Source organism: Aquarana catesbeiana, linkage group LG03 (assembly GCF_042186555.1).
Source record: "Aquarana catesbeiana isolate 2022-GZ linkage group LG03, ASM4218655v1, whole genome shotgun sequence".
NCBI classification, from domain to species: domain Eukaryota; kingdom Metazoa; phylum Chordata; class Amphibia; order Anura; family Ranidae; genus Aquarana; species Aquarana catesbeiana.
In genome coordinates, this window is record NC_133326.1 from 667,178,201 (window position 1) to 667,196,603 (window position 18,403).

The 18,403-nt window shown below is 41.2% G+C and overlaps 1 protein-coding gene across 5 annotated transcripts in view; it reads right to left on the bottom strand.

Annotated features, from left to right (window-relative positions):
- ACHE (acetylcholinesterase (Yt blood group)) overlaps positions 1-18,403 on the bottom strand; it is a 177,524-nt gene that overhangs the window by 15,801 nt on the left and 143,320 nt on the right. For 4 of the 5 annotated variants that reach the window (XM_073622842.1, XM_073622840.1, XM_073622843.1 and 1 more), the window contains exon 3: positions 16,038-16,201. In XM_073622842.1, coding sequence (XP_073478943.1) covers positions 16,038-16,201 — 164 coding nt within the window. Of the gene's footprint in view, positions 1-8,826; positions 9,043-16,037; positions 16,202-18,403 lie in introns of those variants that run through there. The other variant, XM_073622845.1, reaches the window with a different exon arrangement.

The following is an 18,403-nucleotide window of genomic DNA, read 5'->3' on the forward strand; positions in this document are numbered from 1 at the left end:
CCTTGCTGGTCAGTGGTGTCACCTCCGTAAACAATCTGTAGCCTTCTGTAATTATTGGGACAGCCTACAACACTCCATCAAGAACACAATGGCAGCACATAGCCGTTTGAAATCCATTATTTATATATGTATAAACAAGGGTTGTGGCGCTTCCTATGGGGTACTGGATGGGAGGGGTGTTAGTAATGTACACGTGTGGTTCTCTCAATGAACCCCAATACAGGTACCTGGTATCTACCAGGGACAAACTATGTTACCGTACGGGTATGTATGTCTATGGTTAGATATACACACATACATCCATATATACCCGCTTCTATCAACAAAAATAATAATAATAATAATAATTCTGAAGATGGTTCATTCAGACCTATTTAAAAGAGGTGTGGGCTGGTTCATTCAGACCTAATTACAAGGGGTGTGGGCTAGAGCCCCTGTGGCTGTGATACATATGCCACCACTAGGTAATCATGTGTGTGTAACCTTATACTTGCTCTACTGCAAAAATAATCCAAAATAATCCAAAGTAATCCAAACACTCTGCTCCCGTGCAAAGTGAACATACATAAATGAGCATACATAAAAAATGTGTTACCCAAACATTACATATAATAATCAAAAGAACATAAATGTGATCAAATTAAGTGCAAAGGAGACCAGTAATTAGTGATAATAGTCCATAAAATAAACTTGTTCAAATCCAGTATTCCAAACAATTTCGTGACTTGGGTGCTCTCGGGTAATTCCTGTGACTTTAGTGCTCCCCCTTCAGATCCCCACTCACCAGATGCAACAGCCCCGTAAAGGGGCAACCAGCATGAGATGTCTCTTTCACGATCTCTTTTCCACGCTGATCTGGCGGACTTCGCAGGATGGTATCCGTTGGTTATCCCAATAGATTCCCAGACCCGGGTATGCAGGTGGCTTTCTAATAGGTAGAATGTTCACAAGGGCTCCCTCATGGAAAGGAAAAATAGGAAGCTTCCATGGTGTAATATGTAAAAGGCTTTATTCAAAAAACTCCATCAACAAGCAGCGGAGTAATTAGGCAAAATAAAGTACATAAACCATAAAAATATATAAAAAATATATAAAAAATATATAAAAAACTACTCAGACCGAAGCCTGAGAACAGACCCGTAGCAAGGTGGAAAGCGCGCACCGCTGAGAGGAGCTGTGTACGCTCTGCTTGCGTTCCAGCTAGAGCTCGTGTCCGGAAGCGGTATGCGCTCCACCTGCGTGTCAGCTAGGGTCCGTAACCGGAAATGACGTAGCGTGCGTGGCGTCGTTGTACGCGTTTCGTCATAGACGTCTTCAGCAACGATGCCAGCACGCCACGCGCTACGTCCATTTAAGGAGCCGTCAGTTTCGATCCGCCCCTTAATTTCTACCCCATCCAATCCTAACATACCAAGGCGGGGTGACACTCCAACCTAAGCTGGAGTGTCAGCAGAGATGGTCGTGCGCCAATTACCGTATTACAAACCCAACTACTGGGTTAGAATCTGCCCTCCTATATATTAAATAATACCAAATGGTTAGGAGGTGGGCATAAGGAAAAATATACCGTAAGCTAAAATTAAAATTTAAATACAAAAAAGAAAAGTTTAAAAAATTAAATGGAGTTAAGTTTAATTAAATTAAATATATAGATATATACCCAGACCGGTGTGGGACAGTAAATATGGGAAAAAAATATGGGAAAAAGCATGAGGCTTATTATGGATCAAGTGTGTGAAGGAAAGATTTGCTCTCAGACACTTGAGATCAGGGAAGGGATAAGGGGATGTTGTTACAAGTCAAGACCCCCAGTATTAGTAATAGTGAAATTATAGGTTTCTGTATTCCAAATATTAGGGGGTATTGCCTTTTCTAGAAGGAGATTTGGGGTCACCCCCCTAGTTCTATGTGTAAGTGGCTAAGAAGCTATATATGCATTACCTTACACCTTATATCCATAGGGGGAAGAGACGGTAAATATTCACAGATATGGGTAATGTAACCCTATCTCTCACGGATTAGCCAGGAAACAGTTTAAATCGATATCCAGGTTGAGGCCCCTCGGAGCAAGGGACCTCAGCCTGTATATCCATGCGGTTTCGTTTTGTGATATAAGTGTGGTTTTGTTGCCCCCTCGCCAGTGATCCCTCACACAGTCAATCCCATAGAAGATCATCCCTGTGGGATCCCGGTTATGTACTGTGTCGAAGTGGCGGGAAAGATGGTGTTTTGGGAACCCTTTTTTGATGTTTTTTATGTGTTCCCGTATTCTCACATATAGGGGTCGGGTGGTTCTGCCCACATATTGCATTTGGCACGGGCACTCGATGACATAGGTCACGTGTGTGCTCTGACAGGTGATGAGTTCCCTGATCTGGTATTGTTTGTGATCTGATCTTGATTTAAAAGTTTCCCTTTTACGAGGTTGTTTCTTGGTGACCCTGCATGGTAGACATTTTTGGCACCTGTAAAACCCTTTCATGTTTGGAAAAATCCGAGTAGTTTTGGGGGGGTTTATAACATTATGTACTAAAAGGTGTCGTAGATTAGGCGCTTTTCGGTATACTACCTTTGGTTTATTAGGTAATATGCCTGCTAGTGTTCTATCCTCCTTTAAGATAGGCCAGTACTTCTTCAGGATCTGCTCAAAATCTTTGTATTGAGAGTTGAAACCTGTAATGAACGTCAATTCTGCATTGTTTTTCTTCCTTTTGGGTTTTGTCAGTAAATTCTTGCGGTCTAGTTTTGCTACGTCCCCCTTCAGCTTATTCAACGAGTCTAGGTTGTATCCTTTTTCATGGAACCGCTCCACCAGGATGCTCGCTTGTTCCAAATAATCATCCATGGTTGCGCAGTTTCTCCTTAGTCTCGTTAACTGGCCTTTGGGGATGTTATCCTTCCACTGGGGATGGTGACAACTGTTAATAGGGATGTACCCGTTTCTATCAGTAGCCTTGAAGAAGGTTTTTGTACATAGGCCACAAAAACCTTCTTCAAGGCTACTGATAGAAACGGGTACATCCCTATTAACAGTTGTCACCATCCCCAGTGGAAGGATAACATCCCCAAAGGCCAGTTAACGAGACTAAGGAGAAACTGCGCAACCATGGATGATTATTTGGAACAAGCGAGCATCCTGGTGGAGCGGTTCCATGAAAAAGGATACAACCTAGACTCGTTGAATAAGCTGAAGGGGGACGTAGCAAAACTAGACCGCAAGAATTTACTGACAAAACCCAAAAGGAAGAAAAACAATGCAGAATTGACGTTCATTACAGGTTTCAACTCTCAATACAAAGATTTTGAGCAGATCCTGAAGAAGTACTGGCCTATCTTAAAGGAGGATAGAACACTAGCAGGCATATTACCTAATAAACCAAAGGTAGTATACCGAAAAGCGCCTAATCTACGACACCTTTTAGTACATAATGTTATAAACCCCCCCAAAACTACTCGGATTTTTCCAAACATGAAAGGGTTTTACAGGTGCCAAAAATGTCTACCATGCAGGGTCACCAAGAAACAACCTCGTAAAAGGGAAACTTTTAAATCAAGATCAGATCACAAACAATACCAGATCAGGGAACTCATCACCTGTCAGAGCACACACGTGACCTATGTCATCGAGTGCCCGTGCCAAATGCAATATGTGGGCAGAACCACCCGACCCCTATATGTGAGAATACGGGAACACATAAAAAACATCAAAAAAGGGTTCCCAAAACACCATCTTTCCCGCCACTTCGACACAGTACATAACCGGGATCCCACAGGGATGATCTTCTATGGGATTGACTGTGTGAGGGATCACTGGCGAGGGGGCAACAAAACCACACTTATATCACAAAACGAAACCGCATGGATATACAGGCTGAGGTCCCTTGCTCCGAGGGGCCTCAACCTGGATATCGATTTAAACTGTTTCCTGGCTAATCCGTGAGAGATAGGGTTACATTACCCATATCTGTGAATATTTACCGTCTCTTCCCCCTATGGATATAAGGTGTAAGGTAATGCATATATAGCTTCTTAGCCACTTACACATAGAACTAGGGGGGTGACCCCAAATCTCCTTCTAGAAAAGGCAATACCCCCTAATATTTGGAATACAGAAACCTATAATTTCACTATTACTAATACTGGGGGTCTTGACTTGTAACAACATCCCCTTATCCCTTCCCTGATCTCAAGTGTCTGAGAGCAAATCTTTCCTTCACACACTTGATCCATAATAAGCCTCATGCTTTTTCCCATATTTTTTTCCCATATTTACTGTCCCACACCGGTCTGGGTATATATCTATATATTTAATTTAATTAAACTTAACTCCATTTAATTTTTTAAACTTTTCTTTTTTGTATTTAAATTTTAATTTTAGCTTACGGTATATTTTTCCTTATGCCCACCTCCTAACCATTTGGTATTATTTAATATATAGGAGGGCAGATTCTAACCCAGTAGTTGGGTTTGTAATACGGTAATTGGCGCACGACCATCTCTGCTGACACTCCAGCTTAGGTTGGAGTGTCACCCCGCCTTGGTATGTTAGGATTGGATGGGGTAGAAATTAAGGGGCGGATCGAAACTGACGGCTCCTTAAATGGACGTAGCGCGTGGCGTGCTGGCATCGTTGCTGAAGACGTCTATGACGAAACGCGTACAACGACGCCACGCACGCTACGTCATTTCCGGTTACGGACCCTAGCTGACACGCAGGTGGAGCGCATACCGCTTCCGGACACGAGCTCTAGCTGGAACGCAAGCAGAGCGTACACAGCTCCTCTCAGCGGTGCGCGCTTTCCACCTTGCTACGGGTCTGTTCTCAGGCTTCGGTCTGAGTAGTTTTTTATATATTTTTTATATATTTTTTTATATATTTTTATGGTTTATGTACTTTATTTTGCCTAATTACTCCGCTGCTTGTTGATGGAGTTTTTTGAAAAAAGCCTTTTACATATTACACCATGGAAGCTTCCTATTTTTCCTTTCCATGAGGGAGCCCTTGTGAACATTCTACCTATTAGAAAGCCACCTGCATACCCGGGTCTGGGAATCTATTGGGATAACCAACGGATACCATCCTGCGAAGTCCGCCAGATCAGCGTGGAAAAGAGATCGTGAAAGAGACATCTCATGCTGGTTGCCCCTTTACGGGGCTGTTGCATCTGGTGAGTGGGGATCTGAAGGGGGAGCACTAAAGTCACAGGAATTACCCGAGAGCACCCAAGTCACGAAATTGTTTGGAATACTGGATTTGAACAAGTTTATTTTATGGACTATTATCACTAATTACTGGTCTCCTTTGCACTTAATTTGATCACATTTATGTTCTTTTGATTATTATATGTAATGTTTGGGTAACACATTTTTTATGTATGCTCATTTATGTATGTTCACTTTGCACGGGAGCAGAGTGTTTGGATTACTTTGGATTATTTTGGATTATTTTTGCAGTAGAGCAAGTATAAGGTTACACACACATGATTACCTAGTGGTGGCATATGTATCACAGCCACAGGGGCTCTAGCCCACACCCCTTGTAATTAGGTCTGAATGAACCAGCCCACACCTCTTTTAAATAGGTCTGAATGAACCATCTTCAGAATTATTATTATTATTATTATTATTATTTTTGTTGATAGAAGCGGGTATATATGGATGTATGTGTGTATATCTAACCATAGACATACATACCCGTACGGTAACATAGTTTGTCCCTGGTAGATACCAGGTACCTGTATTGGGGTTCATTGAGAGAACCACACGTGTACATTACTAACACCCCTCCCATCCAGTACCCCATAGGAAGCGCCACAACCCTTGTTTATACATATATTAGTTCACAGAGAATCCTTTTAGGAAGCTCTTTTAAGGGAGGCAGCACACCTAATTTAGTGTCCTAAGCGCAGCTTTTTGTTCTCAACTTTGAAATCCATTATTTACCTGCAATGAAAAAGAAGGAGTTACTACAGAGGAAGAGTTACTCCACCAACATGTAAAAGTAACAACCAATGCAAGTTAATAATACATTTTTCTACCTAGTTTGCATTAATTTCAGTACTGCCCTTGTCTATTCACTGCCTTGGAATTATTTATTATACACTTTCCCCTTTAAAGATACCAGGAAGAGATATGTACCCTTGTTCTTTATTGATATCTATAGCGCCATCATGTTCTGTGATGCTGTACATTGTAAGATAAGATTGGTATGTATTGGTTTTCTGTTTCATATAGGTTTTAATTGTATTACTTGCCCATGTATAGCAAAAATGTGTATAGCAATAGTAGGAGGATATGTGACCTGCTTGTACGGGATTACATGTTCCCTGTGGCCTACTGTGTATCCAGAAGCATTGCTTTATTACACTGATGGAGGCCAAATCTGCAATCAAGCAGCTGTTTCAGGTCTTTACCAATGCAAAAGTATGGAACCCTAGCCTTCTTCCAATATAAAGTAGGACTGGATCAGCAACTAGAAAACAGCACTGTGATATCACTATATATTAAAAGTAAAGACCAGCTATTTCAATTGAGACAGTATTACTGCTAATGTTATAAACCCGGTCTTTCATTCAGTCTTGTGGCTGTACAGGCTCCCCTCCTTTACTTAATTGACTTACTATGATTCCATTGCATACTATGAGCTGTGCAGCAAGATAAAGCCCACCTCACTTCTTGGATGGAGGACAATCAGCATCATTCTAGCACTTTTCTTTCAAGCCCTCAAGTCCCTGGCTGTCCTTTATATCCATTAGAGTGCAGTTCGTTTAATCACAGGGTCTGAGCATCACATGTGGGAGTTACCTAGGGTGGGCTGCATGCCTAAGGCTCCTTTTAGATGAGCAGCATCCATTCTAATCAGCAAGGGACCCATGAAACCTGGCAAATCAGAACTGAAGACACTTCTGTTACTTAAATTTTTTCCTGCATCTTGTAATGGGCCCATGCTGGGTCTATGGTTAGACGATTGTAAACTGATGCACATCCATTTACATTTGCTTTCCCGATAGACCAACATTGAGCTTCTATTCAGATCTGCCTGAAAAACTGACAAATGGATCTGATCAGAACGCTCATCTGAAAAGGTGCCCAAGAACTCTCATTCCACAAGACATATAATTTACATAGCTCCTCCCAAAAGCCAGCTTACTACTTGCATCATGGCTGAGGACCCTTGAGAGGAGTAGTGCTTCGATCAAGGTTTGACAGCTCTTGATAAGTTCTGAGGCAGGGAATTGATGTTTTCAGGAAGCTATGTAACTCCATCAGTCATGGACTGCCTGAATTGCATTAAGAAAAGAGACCCAGTGATGACATAATTTGGTATAAAAAAAGGGTATAGAACGAAAAGGGAAAAAAAAAAAAAAAAAAAAAAAAAAAAAAAAAGTTATTTACATATTTTATTAGCAGGTTGATAAAAGGGGAGAGTGGTAGTGGGTCCTGCCACCTCTGGTTCCACATCTGATTAAAGTTCCAAAATGGATAGAGCCTCATCTGTAGATGTAACTAAAGTGAGCCTATTCTTTGCCCATGTAGGTAAAAGCAACTTCATGGCCCTCCCATCCTATGAGCACACACCTAATCTCGTCATACATTTAATGTATATGTGTGGTGGCAAAGAGAGCGAGCTTTAAGGTCCACCCACTGCACATATGCATTCGTGGGCGGCAGGTTTCTGTGCGGAGAGCGCAGTCAAATGCACACTCCCAGCAGTGACCGAACGGTCATAAACAGCTCTCGACATCTAGTTATGATTGGGAGCTGGCGGGATGGGCTCCTGATCATGTGACCACTTTGACAGCCAATCATGGTGGTCATGTGATCACGAAGTCCAATTAAAGGGACATTGGGGCTGGGCAGGAAGGGGTCAAAGTGTATGTGAAGCCTTACAATAAACTTACTTATTTGCTCCTTCTTGCTCTGTTAAATTTACAATTGAAAGGGTTTCATTATATCTATTCCGTAAGTGCAAAAAAATACCTGTTGATCCTATTAGAATCTAGTGAGCTGATAACTCACCTTTCCATCGTTCTGAATTAATGGAACAGTGGGAGAGTGATGAAAAGGAGAGTATGTGCTGCTAGGAAAGGTGTCCTTAAAAAGAACTTGTTGATTTAAGTTCTAGAATGTTTGAATGTGAGATGCTTGAGGTTTTACATGGGCTGGAAATCCAGTTCTTAAGGTGTTCACAAAAGTCTAAAAACAATGGGTAGGGAGTTATCTACTGTCCTCAAATCACTTGACCACTGAGACCCGTCACTAAACTCTTATGCCGCGTACACACGAGCGGAATGTCCGACAGAAAAAGTCAGACGGAAGCTTTTTATTGTATATTCCGATCATGTGTATGCCTCATCGGACTTTTTTTTTCTTAAATTCTGACGGACCTAGAAATGGAACATGTTCTAAATATTTCCAACGGAATCAATTCCTATCAGTAAAACCGTTCGTCTGTATGCTGTTACGATGAACCAGAAACGAAGCATGCTCTGAAGTACGAGACGGAAGCTATTGGCTACTGGCTATTGCACTTCCTTTTCTAGTCCCATCGTACATCATCCCGTTCTGGGCAGTCAGACTTTGGCTTGACCGTGTGTGGGCAAGACCGCTTGAATGGAATTCCGTCGGAGAAACCTTGGGAGTTTATTCTGACGGCAAAACCGGTTGTGTGTACGCGGCATCAAGGTGGTGATCGTTTTATATACTAGTTACACTGGATGGGCCCACTGGCAAGGACATTTTCCAACCAGTGAAAAGATTTTTCTGTAGCAAACACCTCCAACAGCTTATTGTTCCCTAGTAGGTTCAAAGAAATCCAATAATGGCAAGAGTTCCTAAAATGATTTATTGAGCCATCTATAGCCACACTTACATTGGCTGTTATTACAAATCACACTTAGAGGAGTTATACAGAAATCAAATTTAAAGAAATTAGAATAAAAGAACTGGAGATTATAAAGCAGAGGTCAAAGGTTATGCTGGAAGATAGGTGATCAAACATTTTTAAAAAATAAAGAATGGTCTAAATTTGAAGGCAGCAGTCTGAAGGTTTAGGAGTTAGAAAAAAGGTAGACAAAGAAATTAGAATGTTAGTTGGTTAGTGGGTTAGAACACAATTGGTCATTAAAATGAACATGTCGTAGAGAAACCATGCCCAACACACACAAGCCTGTAAGGGTGGGCACCACAAATGGCCCTTAACAGCCAACCAGGCTGCAGGCAGGCAAACAGAACTCTGATCCCCACCATTGCCCATCGTCCCACAATGCACTAACTTGAAGCTAAAGTACAATCTTGCCTGATCAAAGTGTTCAGGGGCTTCCTAGGCTGTACCAGTGTTAATTTTGTTGACCAAAACATTTTAGTTGACTAAATGAATACTATTTTAGTCTACTAAAATATGACTAAAAACTACTGAAATTACTAAAATACGACTTAAAACAATTGGAATTTTAATCAAGACTAAAATGGGGCTAAAACAAAAATGCCATTTTAGTCAAAAGACTAAGACTAAAACTAAATTGGAATTTGACTTCAAAATTAACACTGGTCTGTAGTGCATGTTCATACCTCAATACCATAAATAATAACATAATAGATTTTTCAATCCAGCAGTATATAAGAAGTTTGGAAATTGTAGAGAAATGTTAACTAATGCAGTACAATTTAATTACACCCATTAGATTTTAGACGACTAAAATGTACTGGAGATTTAGTGGACTAAAAGTAAAACAATTGCAGAAGACTAAAATGGGACTAAAACGCCATTTTAGTCCTAAAAAGACTAAAACTAAATCAAAATTCACTGCCAAAATTGACACGGCTGTACAATAGAAGAACTGCTTAGAGCTCAAAATTAAGGGTAGGTACTTTGTGGTGTCTGCTCTTTGGAATTAGCATAGCTTTTTTTGGATGACAGGTTCACTTTAAAAAAAAAAAAAAAAAAAAAAAAAAGGAAGGACAGTTAGCCAGTTACACACAAAAGCATTAACGAAAAAAAAAAAAAAGTAATCGTATCTGAAGGCTACAGCAAGATCAAGAAGTTTAAAAAACAATGCACTCCAGCTAAACTTAATATTTCAACTGCAAACTGATTCTGGTGGACTGAAGCATTATCTTCTAACATCTCCTGGTTACTCCAGCATGGTGATCTCGAGAGTCCCTGTCTGTGAATCCCTCCCCCCCCCCCCCCCCCCGCCATGGATTTTAAGAGGCTTTATAAGAAGCCATCTAAAATATAAATATAATGTACTAGTGGGTGGAGTTGGGAGCATGGGTTTGAAGATTTAATTGCTGAAGTTCCTGAAAAATATAGGATGCTAAATATGTGCTTCATCTCATCAGCATTTACCCAAAGCCAGAATATCAGTTAGGAGTGTAGCAATCCATGGCAATACACGTCACCTTTAGGATAGCCGTCAATTTTCTGAATGGATGCAAAGCATTCTTTGATCGGGTCAGGTGAAGAGGTGGGGCAGCGACGTCACAGTCCCCACCTTGTCCAATCACAGAATATTTTTCACCCATTCAGCAAGTGCAAAGCATTCTCTGTATGGCACCCATGTTGAGAGGCTGACCTCCTGTGTTCAGAATGTTGCTTGGCATGGGAACTGGAAGCTAGTGGAGATCACTGGAGTAGCTGTGTCTACTACAGTGATTTCCAGCTTCCAGGGGCATCAACCAGTTATGGTATCTACATAGTTACATTGGTCCAGCTTGGACCAATGTAACCTTGTATAAAATATCCATACAAGAAATAATTCTTTAGCCCAACTCCAACCAATTATTTCTTCAAAAGTAGGAAAGAAAGAAAATTGCGGTCAGGTTTTTATTTCTTTTTCACCCTATTGGAGAGATTTTTCTTCACTTCTTGTCCAAGGGATACCCACACAAAAAAATAAATAAATGAGAACACAGATGGCAACAAAATCCTGGTAGAACCTCTAATGCCGCGTACACATGAGCGGAATGTCTGTCAGAAAAAGTCTGATGGGAGCTTTCAATCGTATATGCCAACCGTGTGTATGCCCAAACTGACTTTTTCCCATCTAAAAATCGACAGACTTAGATAGACGTTCTAAATTTTTCCGATGGAACTAATTACTATTGGGAAACCCGCTCATCTGTATGCTGTTCCAACGCACCAAAAACGAAGCATGCTCTGAAGCAAGTACGAGATGGAAGCTATTGGCTACTGGCTATTGAACTTCCATTTTCTAGTCCCGTCGTACGTGTTGTACGTCACCGCGTTCCGGACGGTCGGAATTTGGTGTGCCCGTGTGTATGCAAGACAGCTTGAGCGGAATTCCGTCGGAAATCTGTCAGAAAAACCTTCAGAGTTTATTCTGATGGGAAAACTGGTCGTGTCTACAGGGCATTACCCTTCACTGCTCTGTTCGAAACACAGGCCAATGCAATGGAGATCAAGCTACATATATTGACTATAATTAATAGACGACACCAATCTTAGGCTAATGGGGAGGTCTGTCTTTATCAGACTTTAATGTGCTGGCTTTTGCCCACCCTTTTGAAACTCTGCCTTAGGGCCCATTCACACTATTGTGTTGCAACACATGCCGCAAGCTTTGATGCGATGCTGTGCTGTTAGGAGAGAATTAAACCCCCAACTTTCCATTCTAATGGACGTGCGTTGAGGTGCAGTGCACGGTCATAAATTATACATGCACCTTTTTTGGTGTGGATGGGCCAAAATGTATTTTTTTTCAATTAAGCGCTGCTGTGCTCCATACCCAGGATTCAATTCTTAGCAGATATTAGCAGACTGTATGAACCAAACCCAGATTGAGACACTCAAACACCACTGCTATAGGATATAAAGGCATGGGCAAAAAAAAAAAAAAAAAGCAAAACCGCACAGGAATGTAGATGGGTAAAGTTATATGTGGAACTGCAAGTGGGTGAATTCCAGATGCCTTCCAACTATAAGGGCCCATTTAGACTTCTGCCATGTGGTAATGCATCGGCAAAGCAAGTAAAATGTGCTACTGCATTGTCGTGCCATTCATTTTTGAGCGACACTCAAACACACCAAGGCAACATCACATCTGATTTTTGGCATGGTGGGGTGTTTTGGCAGCATGTTAATTTCAATGGGCTACCTTAACCCAACTCATGTTAATGTGCTACATAATGTACAGTGTTAAAAAAAAAAAAAAAAAAAAAAAAAAAACAACACAGCAATGATCTAAATGCCCCTTTAAAGTTTGAGCTCTGGGCCACTGCTGTACCGCCTAAACTTTTCTATTGATCACCGAGGTCACCCATCACAGCTAGGAATCAAATGTTGGGTACAAGAGGTGGTGGATACACTCTTGGAGCTGAAATCATGATATGTAAACTATGAGCAATTGGGGGTTTCTTGGCTCCTGGGGTGCTTTGAAAGATCTAAAAATGTACACATGATGCTTAACACTTAACTACTGCAGTTAGGTTATTTAAACCTCTGAAAAGGAAGAGTGAATATGGAAAGTACCTACCAATACCCATCAATATCAGTGCATTCTGGCACCAGGAGTCAGCACTGGGTTTCTGGCATTAAACAAGGGAGAAAAATACTCTCACCTATAACTATTTAGATGACCCCAACTCTTAACCCTCCACTACTTGAAGCCCAACACTTAACCCCCACCTGCCTAAAAAGAACCCTTAGCACATCTCTCCTTTCCCCCAACCTTTAACAAAGTCCTTAGCATTTTAATATGACCAATACTTAGCCTCCCCCTACCACTTAAAACTGAACTCTATGTAAATTGTAAATATACGGGGAAGATAAATATAAAAAGGGAGCGGTTTTACCTTCCAAAGAATTGTATTAGTCTATCCATGCCTGAACTTTACACTGCCCAGCCAGACAGTTAATCAGGTTGGTGACCAGATTTCCCTCCACTGTAGTTAAGCAATAAAGCTTGGTTATGTTTCCACCTCCAGTCTGTGATTGGACAGTGAAGGAGAAGCAGCAGTCAAAGTTCATACCTATGAGAGCGCTGCTCTCCACTCCTATCAGAAGCACATGTGCCTGCAGCAGAGCCTCACTGGCCCAATGTACTGCCCCTCCCCTCTTCCAGTTTTGGTACTGCTGAGGATTACACAAATCTATTCTATTCCCAAAACGTGATCCCCAATACTGAAATTAAACCCTGTGGCGGGATGTTATCTACCACCTGAATTATGGGTGCCAAAGGGTACCAATCCTGCACTGAAGTGTAAGCATCATTACATATTGGTGCTACAAAAAAAAAAAAAAAAAAAAAAAAAAACCACACACATTCTCGGTCTAAATAAGGCTATAAAGAGCATCAACTCTTGATTAAAAGGCTATAGCCACCCAAAACTAGTTCAGTTTTGTGTGTGTGCTGGTCCCTATGGCCAATTTGAACCTGGAGAAAAATATTCCTTCCTGCTAGTGGGGTTTTCCTGAAATATAAATACTGAGCATATTATAGGATTTTATTTATTTATTTTTTTTAACTATGGATACTGTACCTTTAATTGTTAATTTGGATGCCAAGACGACAGGTAAAAGAAAGAAATATTGCTATTTGCACCATTAACTTAACTTTAGGTGCAGAATTCAGGACTCCAACATCACCCTGGCTTCACTTCTTAAACACTGACCTGAAACAAGGATGTAGATAGTGAATGCAACTAGAAAAAGGTAAAGAGCAATGGGCATTTAGTGACAACCTTCTGGTATTACAAATATCAACAAACATATAAACCATTTAAAAGATCATCATTTTATTACAAAACATTTTACATTGGGTGGGCAATGTGAAAGTCCCATACATAAAATTAAGGAATTGGTAGCAGTCTGACTGTTCGTAGAGCTTGACTACGCGTTCACAGCCGCTTCTTCAGGGCTTCAGTCTCTCATCTGACTGAGTACATGATATTAACAAATCAAATAGATACAGCAAGTACAAACATATAAATATTTGTAAATAGATTCACTTGAACCCTCTATCCCATGGAAAAAAGGGAACGAAGGGGAAGGGGAAAAATAAAAAAATGGAGAGGATACAACCACCGCAAGTGGTATAAGCAGCACCATATGAGCACATCATATCGGTTCCGGCTACGGGGAGACAAGTAAGCAAGAACCCTAAACTGAAGAACAACCCAATACTCTGAACCTTTCCTCTTAATTTTGACCACTCAAACCTCTCCTGGCAAGTGCGGTTTCTATACTAGCCATGGTTGGACTATGAGGTGCTGTTATGTGACAGATGTTGATTATTCTATTTTCAGTTACCATTATCCCCTAGTGCTAAGGGACATTTTGAAATAACTATTCTCTGTATGCTTCACAACTGAAGGTTAGTTGAGTCACTTGGAGTTGTGCATTAATATTTGGTTATTTTATCACTATATATCTGTCTACATGGGGTCATATGGGGTTGTGTGTATATGTCCACCCCTAGCTGTTCAGTTTGTGATCATGTGCTTCTCCCAGCACAGCTTATGTATTTCCTGGGGGTAATGCCCGGTCTGCCCCATCTGTATTGGGTTGTTATCAAGTTTTGGGTTCCTGCTTACTTGTCTCCCCGTAGCTGAAACAGATATGATGGGCTCATAAGGTACTGCTTATACCACTTGCGGTGGTTTTCTCTCCTTTTTCCCCCCCCCTTCCCCTTCGTTCCCTTTTTTCCCATGGGATAGGGGGGTTCATGTGAATCCATTTACTTTTTTTTTTATATTTTTGTACTTACAGTATCTATTTGATGGTTAAAATCAGGTACTCAGTCAGATGAGAGATTGAAGCCCTGAAGAAGTGGCTGTGACTGTGTAACGAGTAGGCAAGCTCTACGAACAGTCTGACTGCTACCTTTCCCTTGATTTTATGTATGGGGGGGGGGGGTTCACATTGCCCACCTGATGTAAAATGTCTTTTTAAAGGTTTTGTAATAAAATTATGATCTTTTAAACGGTTTAAACATTTGTTCTTGCGTTGCTAAATGCCCATTGCTCGTTACCTTTTCTAGCTTGACTCCAATTACTGGGTTGATGACCTTTAGGTATAAAGCTTGACTAGCCTTTTAGACATACCCCTCCTTTATACCATTTCAGCTGCGATATTGGGTAGTGAATCTAAAGTCTCATCCTGTGTGCTTGCTTCAGGTCAATGACAGAGTGAAGCCAAGGCAAGACGCCAGCCCTGGAGCCTGTACCTTTGAACCATATGTTAACCCATTAACAAAATATAAAAATGACAACTTACCAGTCCTTAGATGTGGTGGCTGCATTCCTTTTCTTCTGGTTTTTACATGGGTGAGCCTGCCAGTAACACTTCCGGTCCTAGGGTGACAACGCTAACTCACTGTACTGTATTTATGGAAGAGCAGCGTTACCACCCTAGGACAGGAAACGTGTTTGGATTACAGAACACCTCCCACTCTTCATGTCCATAACATAGCGGGCCAGTGTTCTGTAGTTCACAAAGGTGAACTGGAAGTAACGTTAACATTTCTAGAGATAACATTGCAGACTGAAAATAACTTGCAAGCTCACAGGAGTGCCGACAGGATCAACAGTATTCATGCAGATATAATGCATCAGATGCTAAAGAATCTGTGTTGATAGCCAACCTAAAGTGATCATTTTCTTAATCCAAGCTGGACAAATTAAAGGTCACCTACCCCTTCTCCTTCCAGCAGTATATAGTCACTTCCCTCACTACCCACTACTTCATTCAATTACCAGGACTGGAGAAAGAAAACCCTGCAAGCTTCAGAGCGACCTGCTGGAGCTTACACAGGGCTCCTTCCCCACCCTGCACTGAGCCAGTCACAAGGCACCCCCACTGTTATGTGGGAGAAGGGGCTGCACCCAGAAGAGACTTCCATTTCCTTTCACACCCAGCAAATAGAGAGAACATTCTGTTGTAGGAAGGGGGGGGGGGGGATGTAGTTGGGAGAGACCCAAACCCTTTTCATTTGGCCCCAAAATTGAATAATTTTAAGGGCTAATTAAGAACTAAAAACACAAGCCAAATTCAACAACCCTGTAGAAATCCATACCTGTGATGTTAAGCAGCTTGGGCAGAAACCGATTCCAGAAGGTGCATGTTTGGACCCTTATTCCCTGCAGGTTCTGGAGGGGTTTATTATTCAAAGGCAAGTACTTCTGTTCTGTAACTGTATAGATGGGCCAACGAGATTGGCGGGCATCATCATTAGGATCTCTGGTAACAAAAGGCAAATAGAACATAAATATGCATGTGCATCAAAATAACCCAACTTTTTTTTGTCAAAAACAGAATAAAGGAAGACTCTGTCGTCAATGAATATCTTTATATAGTCCATTCACTTGCAAATCTGACTTGTAAACTAACATTTTAATTTAATCAGTAGTCCAATTAAAATATAAAAAAAAAAATCCTAATTCTCTCCATCTGGAAAATATCCTGGATCAAGGATCATCTTAACCCTCTACAACTATGTGGAATCCTTCCTCAGTTACTGACCACGTTTATCTTCTCCATCTAGTAGGAAGCCTACAGTACCTCCACCAAGGGGTCATCTATACCCCCTCTATTTATGTAGAGGTCTTCACCATTTATTGACCATCTTTATTCCCTTAATCTTTCTAAAAATCTACCTTTATTAATGCCCAACCTAAACCAAAAGTTATCTTTTTCAGTCTGTTTGGTATAGGATGAAGGATTACAACATCTGCTAGATCTTGACAGCTCACACACTGTCCTCAAGGGAGGTCATTGGTTTTTATTTATATTGAAATTCCACTTTGTATATAATAATCTTGGTTTGAGTTATTTTTTGCATTATCATCATAGGAGTAGCGCTGCACACATATCTATATATATTTAATATCTCTTTATATGTGTGAAGCATACGATAGTATGAGCTGGCCACTGGGTTTAGGTTTAAGTATTTAAGGGAAAAATAGCCTCGCTGGAGTGGATAACACAATTTCTGTCCTCAAGGGGAGCCATTCCCCAACTGAGAAATAGCAATTAAAGAACGCAGAAGAGATTTGAGCCTTTTTATCTGTACCAAAAGAAAGAAAAAAAAAAAAAGTTTTTGCTGCTATGTCTCAGTTGGAGAGATTTACTCCTACCTCCTGACTACATTACCAGAACAGGTGAGAGGAACTTCTCCATCAGAGGTGCAGACCATAATCAGAATCCCACAGAGGTTCTAATTTATTCAAAACAAAAAAGGCTTTGGCTGAAGTTGAAAGTAATAACCAATAACCTCTCCATCTACGAGAGTCTCTGTTAACCATTCTCTTTAGTTTCATCTTCTTGGTATTTAATAACGATCACTGGCCTTGCTCTATTTGAAAGCGTTTTTTTTCATCAATGACTATTGTCATTTTGCCTTTTCTTTTAAAGATAAGAGAAGGGAAGGGAAGACATCTCATGGATTGTAAGAAATCCGTCTCTTCCTCAAATGATTGCTGTACTATCAACCCCATCACAACTAATTTCTTTTCTACTGGGGAAAAGAAATATTTAATGAGGGTCTTCACCCTAGAGCAGTCTCTCAACCTTTTCAATACAGAGGAACCCTTGAATTAACTTTATAGTCTCAGGGAACTCCTGCTAAAAATTACCATATCTACCTCATGAAACATTAGTGTGATGGTCAGTGGGAAGAATTCTCCTTGCACTTGTGTTCATTGGAAATAGTTACCCCCTTACAGATTACTAAAAAGATCAATGGTGTCAGTGGGAACTTATCAAAGAGGCAAAAATTGCTCAAGGAACCCCTAGCATCCTCTTGAGCAGTGGTCATCAACCCTGTCCTCAGGGCCCACTAGCAGGCCAGGTTTTATGTATTACCTTGGGGAGATGCAGACTAGAATACTGCAATCACTGAGCAGCAAATGATATCACCTGTGATGCATTTCAGTTATCTTGCAAACCTGGCCTGTTGGTGGGCCCTGAGGACAGCGTTGATGACCACTGCTCTTGAGGAACCCTGGTTGAGAAACCCTGCCCTAGAAAGAAGGAATTAAGTCAGCAGCTACATTAACTGTAGCTGCTGCTGACTTAATAAAAGGTCACTTAACTGTCCAGGGATCAAGCACTGTCCTCACCCAGGCCGGTTCTTCCCTGGTCTTTGGGTCCCAGGCGCGGTCGGTGGGAAGCCGACTGATTCCTTGCCATTTCACAGTCAGCTTCCCACTGTGCATGCATGAGCCACGCTGCTCTTTGCGACATGTCCCCAGCCGTTTGGGACATGTGACGTGTCTCAGAAGGCTGGGGGCAAAGAGGTGTGACCAAACTTCTGCTAGTCTAGGGCAGGGGTCTCCAAACTTTTAAAACAAAGGGCCAGTTTACTGGACTTCAAACTATAGGGGGGCTGGACTATGTCCAGTGGGAGTAGAAAATGCACTGGAATTGGTATGAATAAAATAA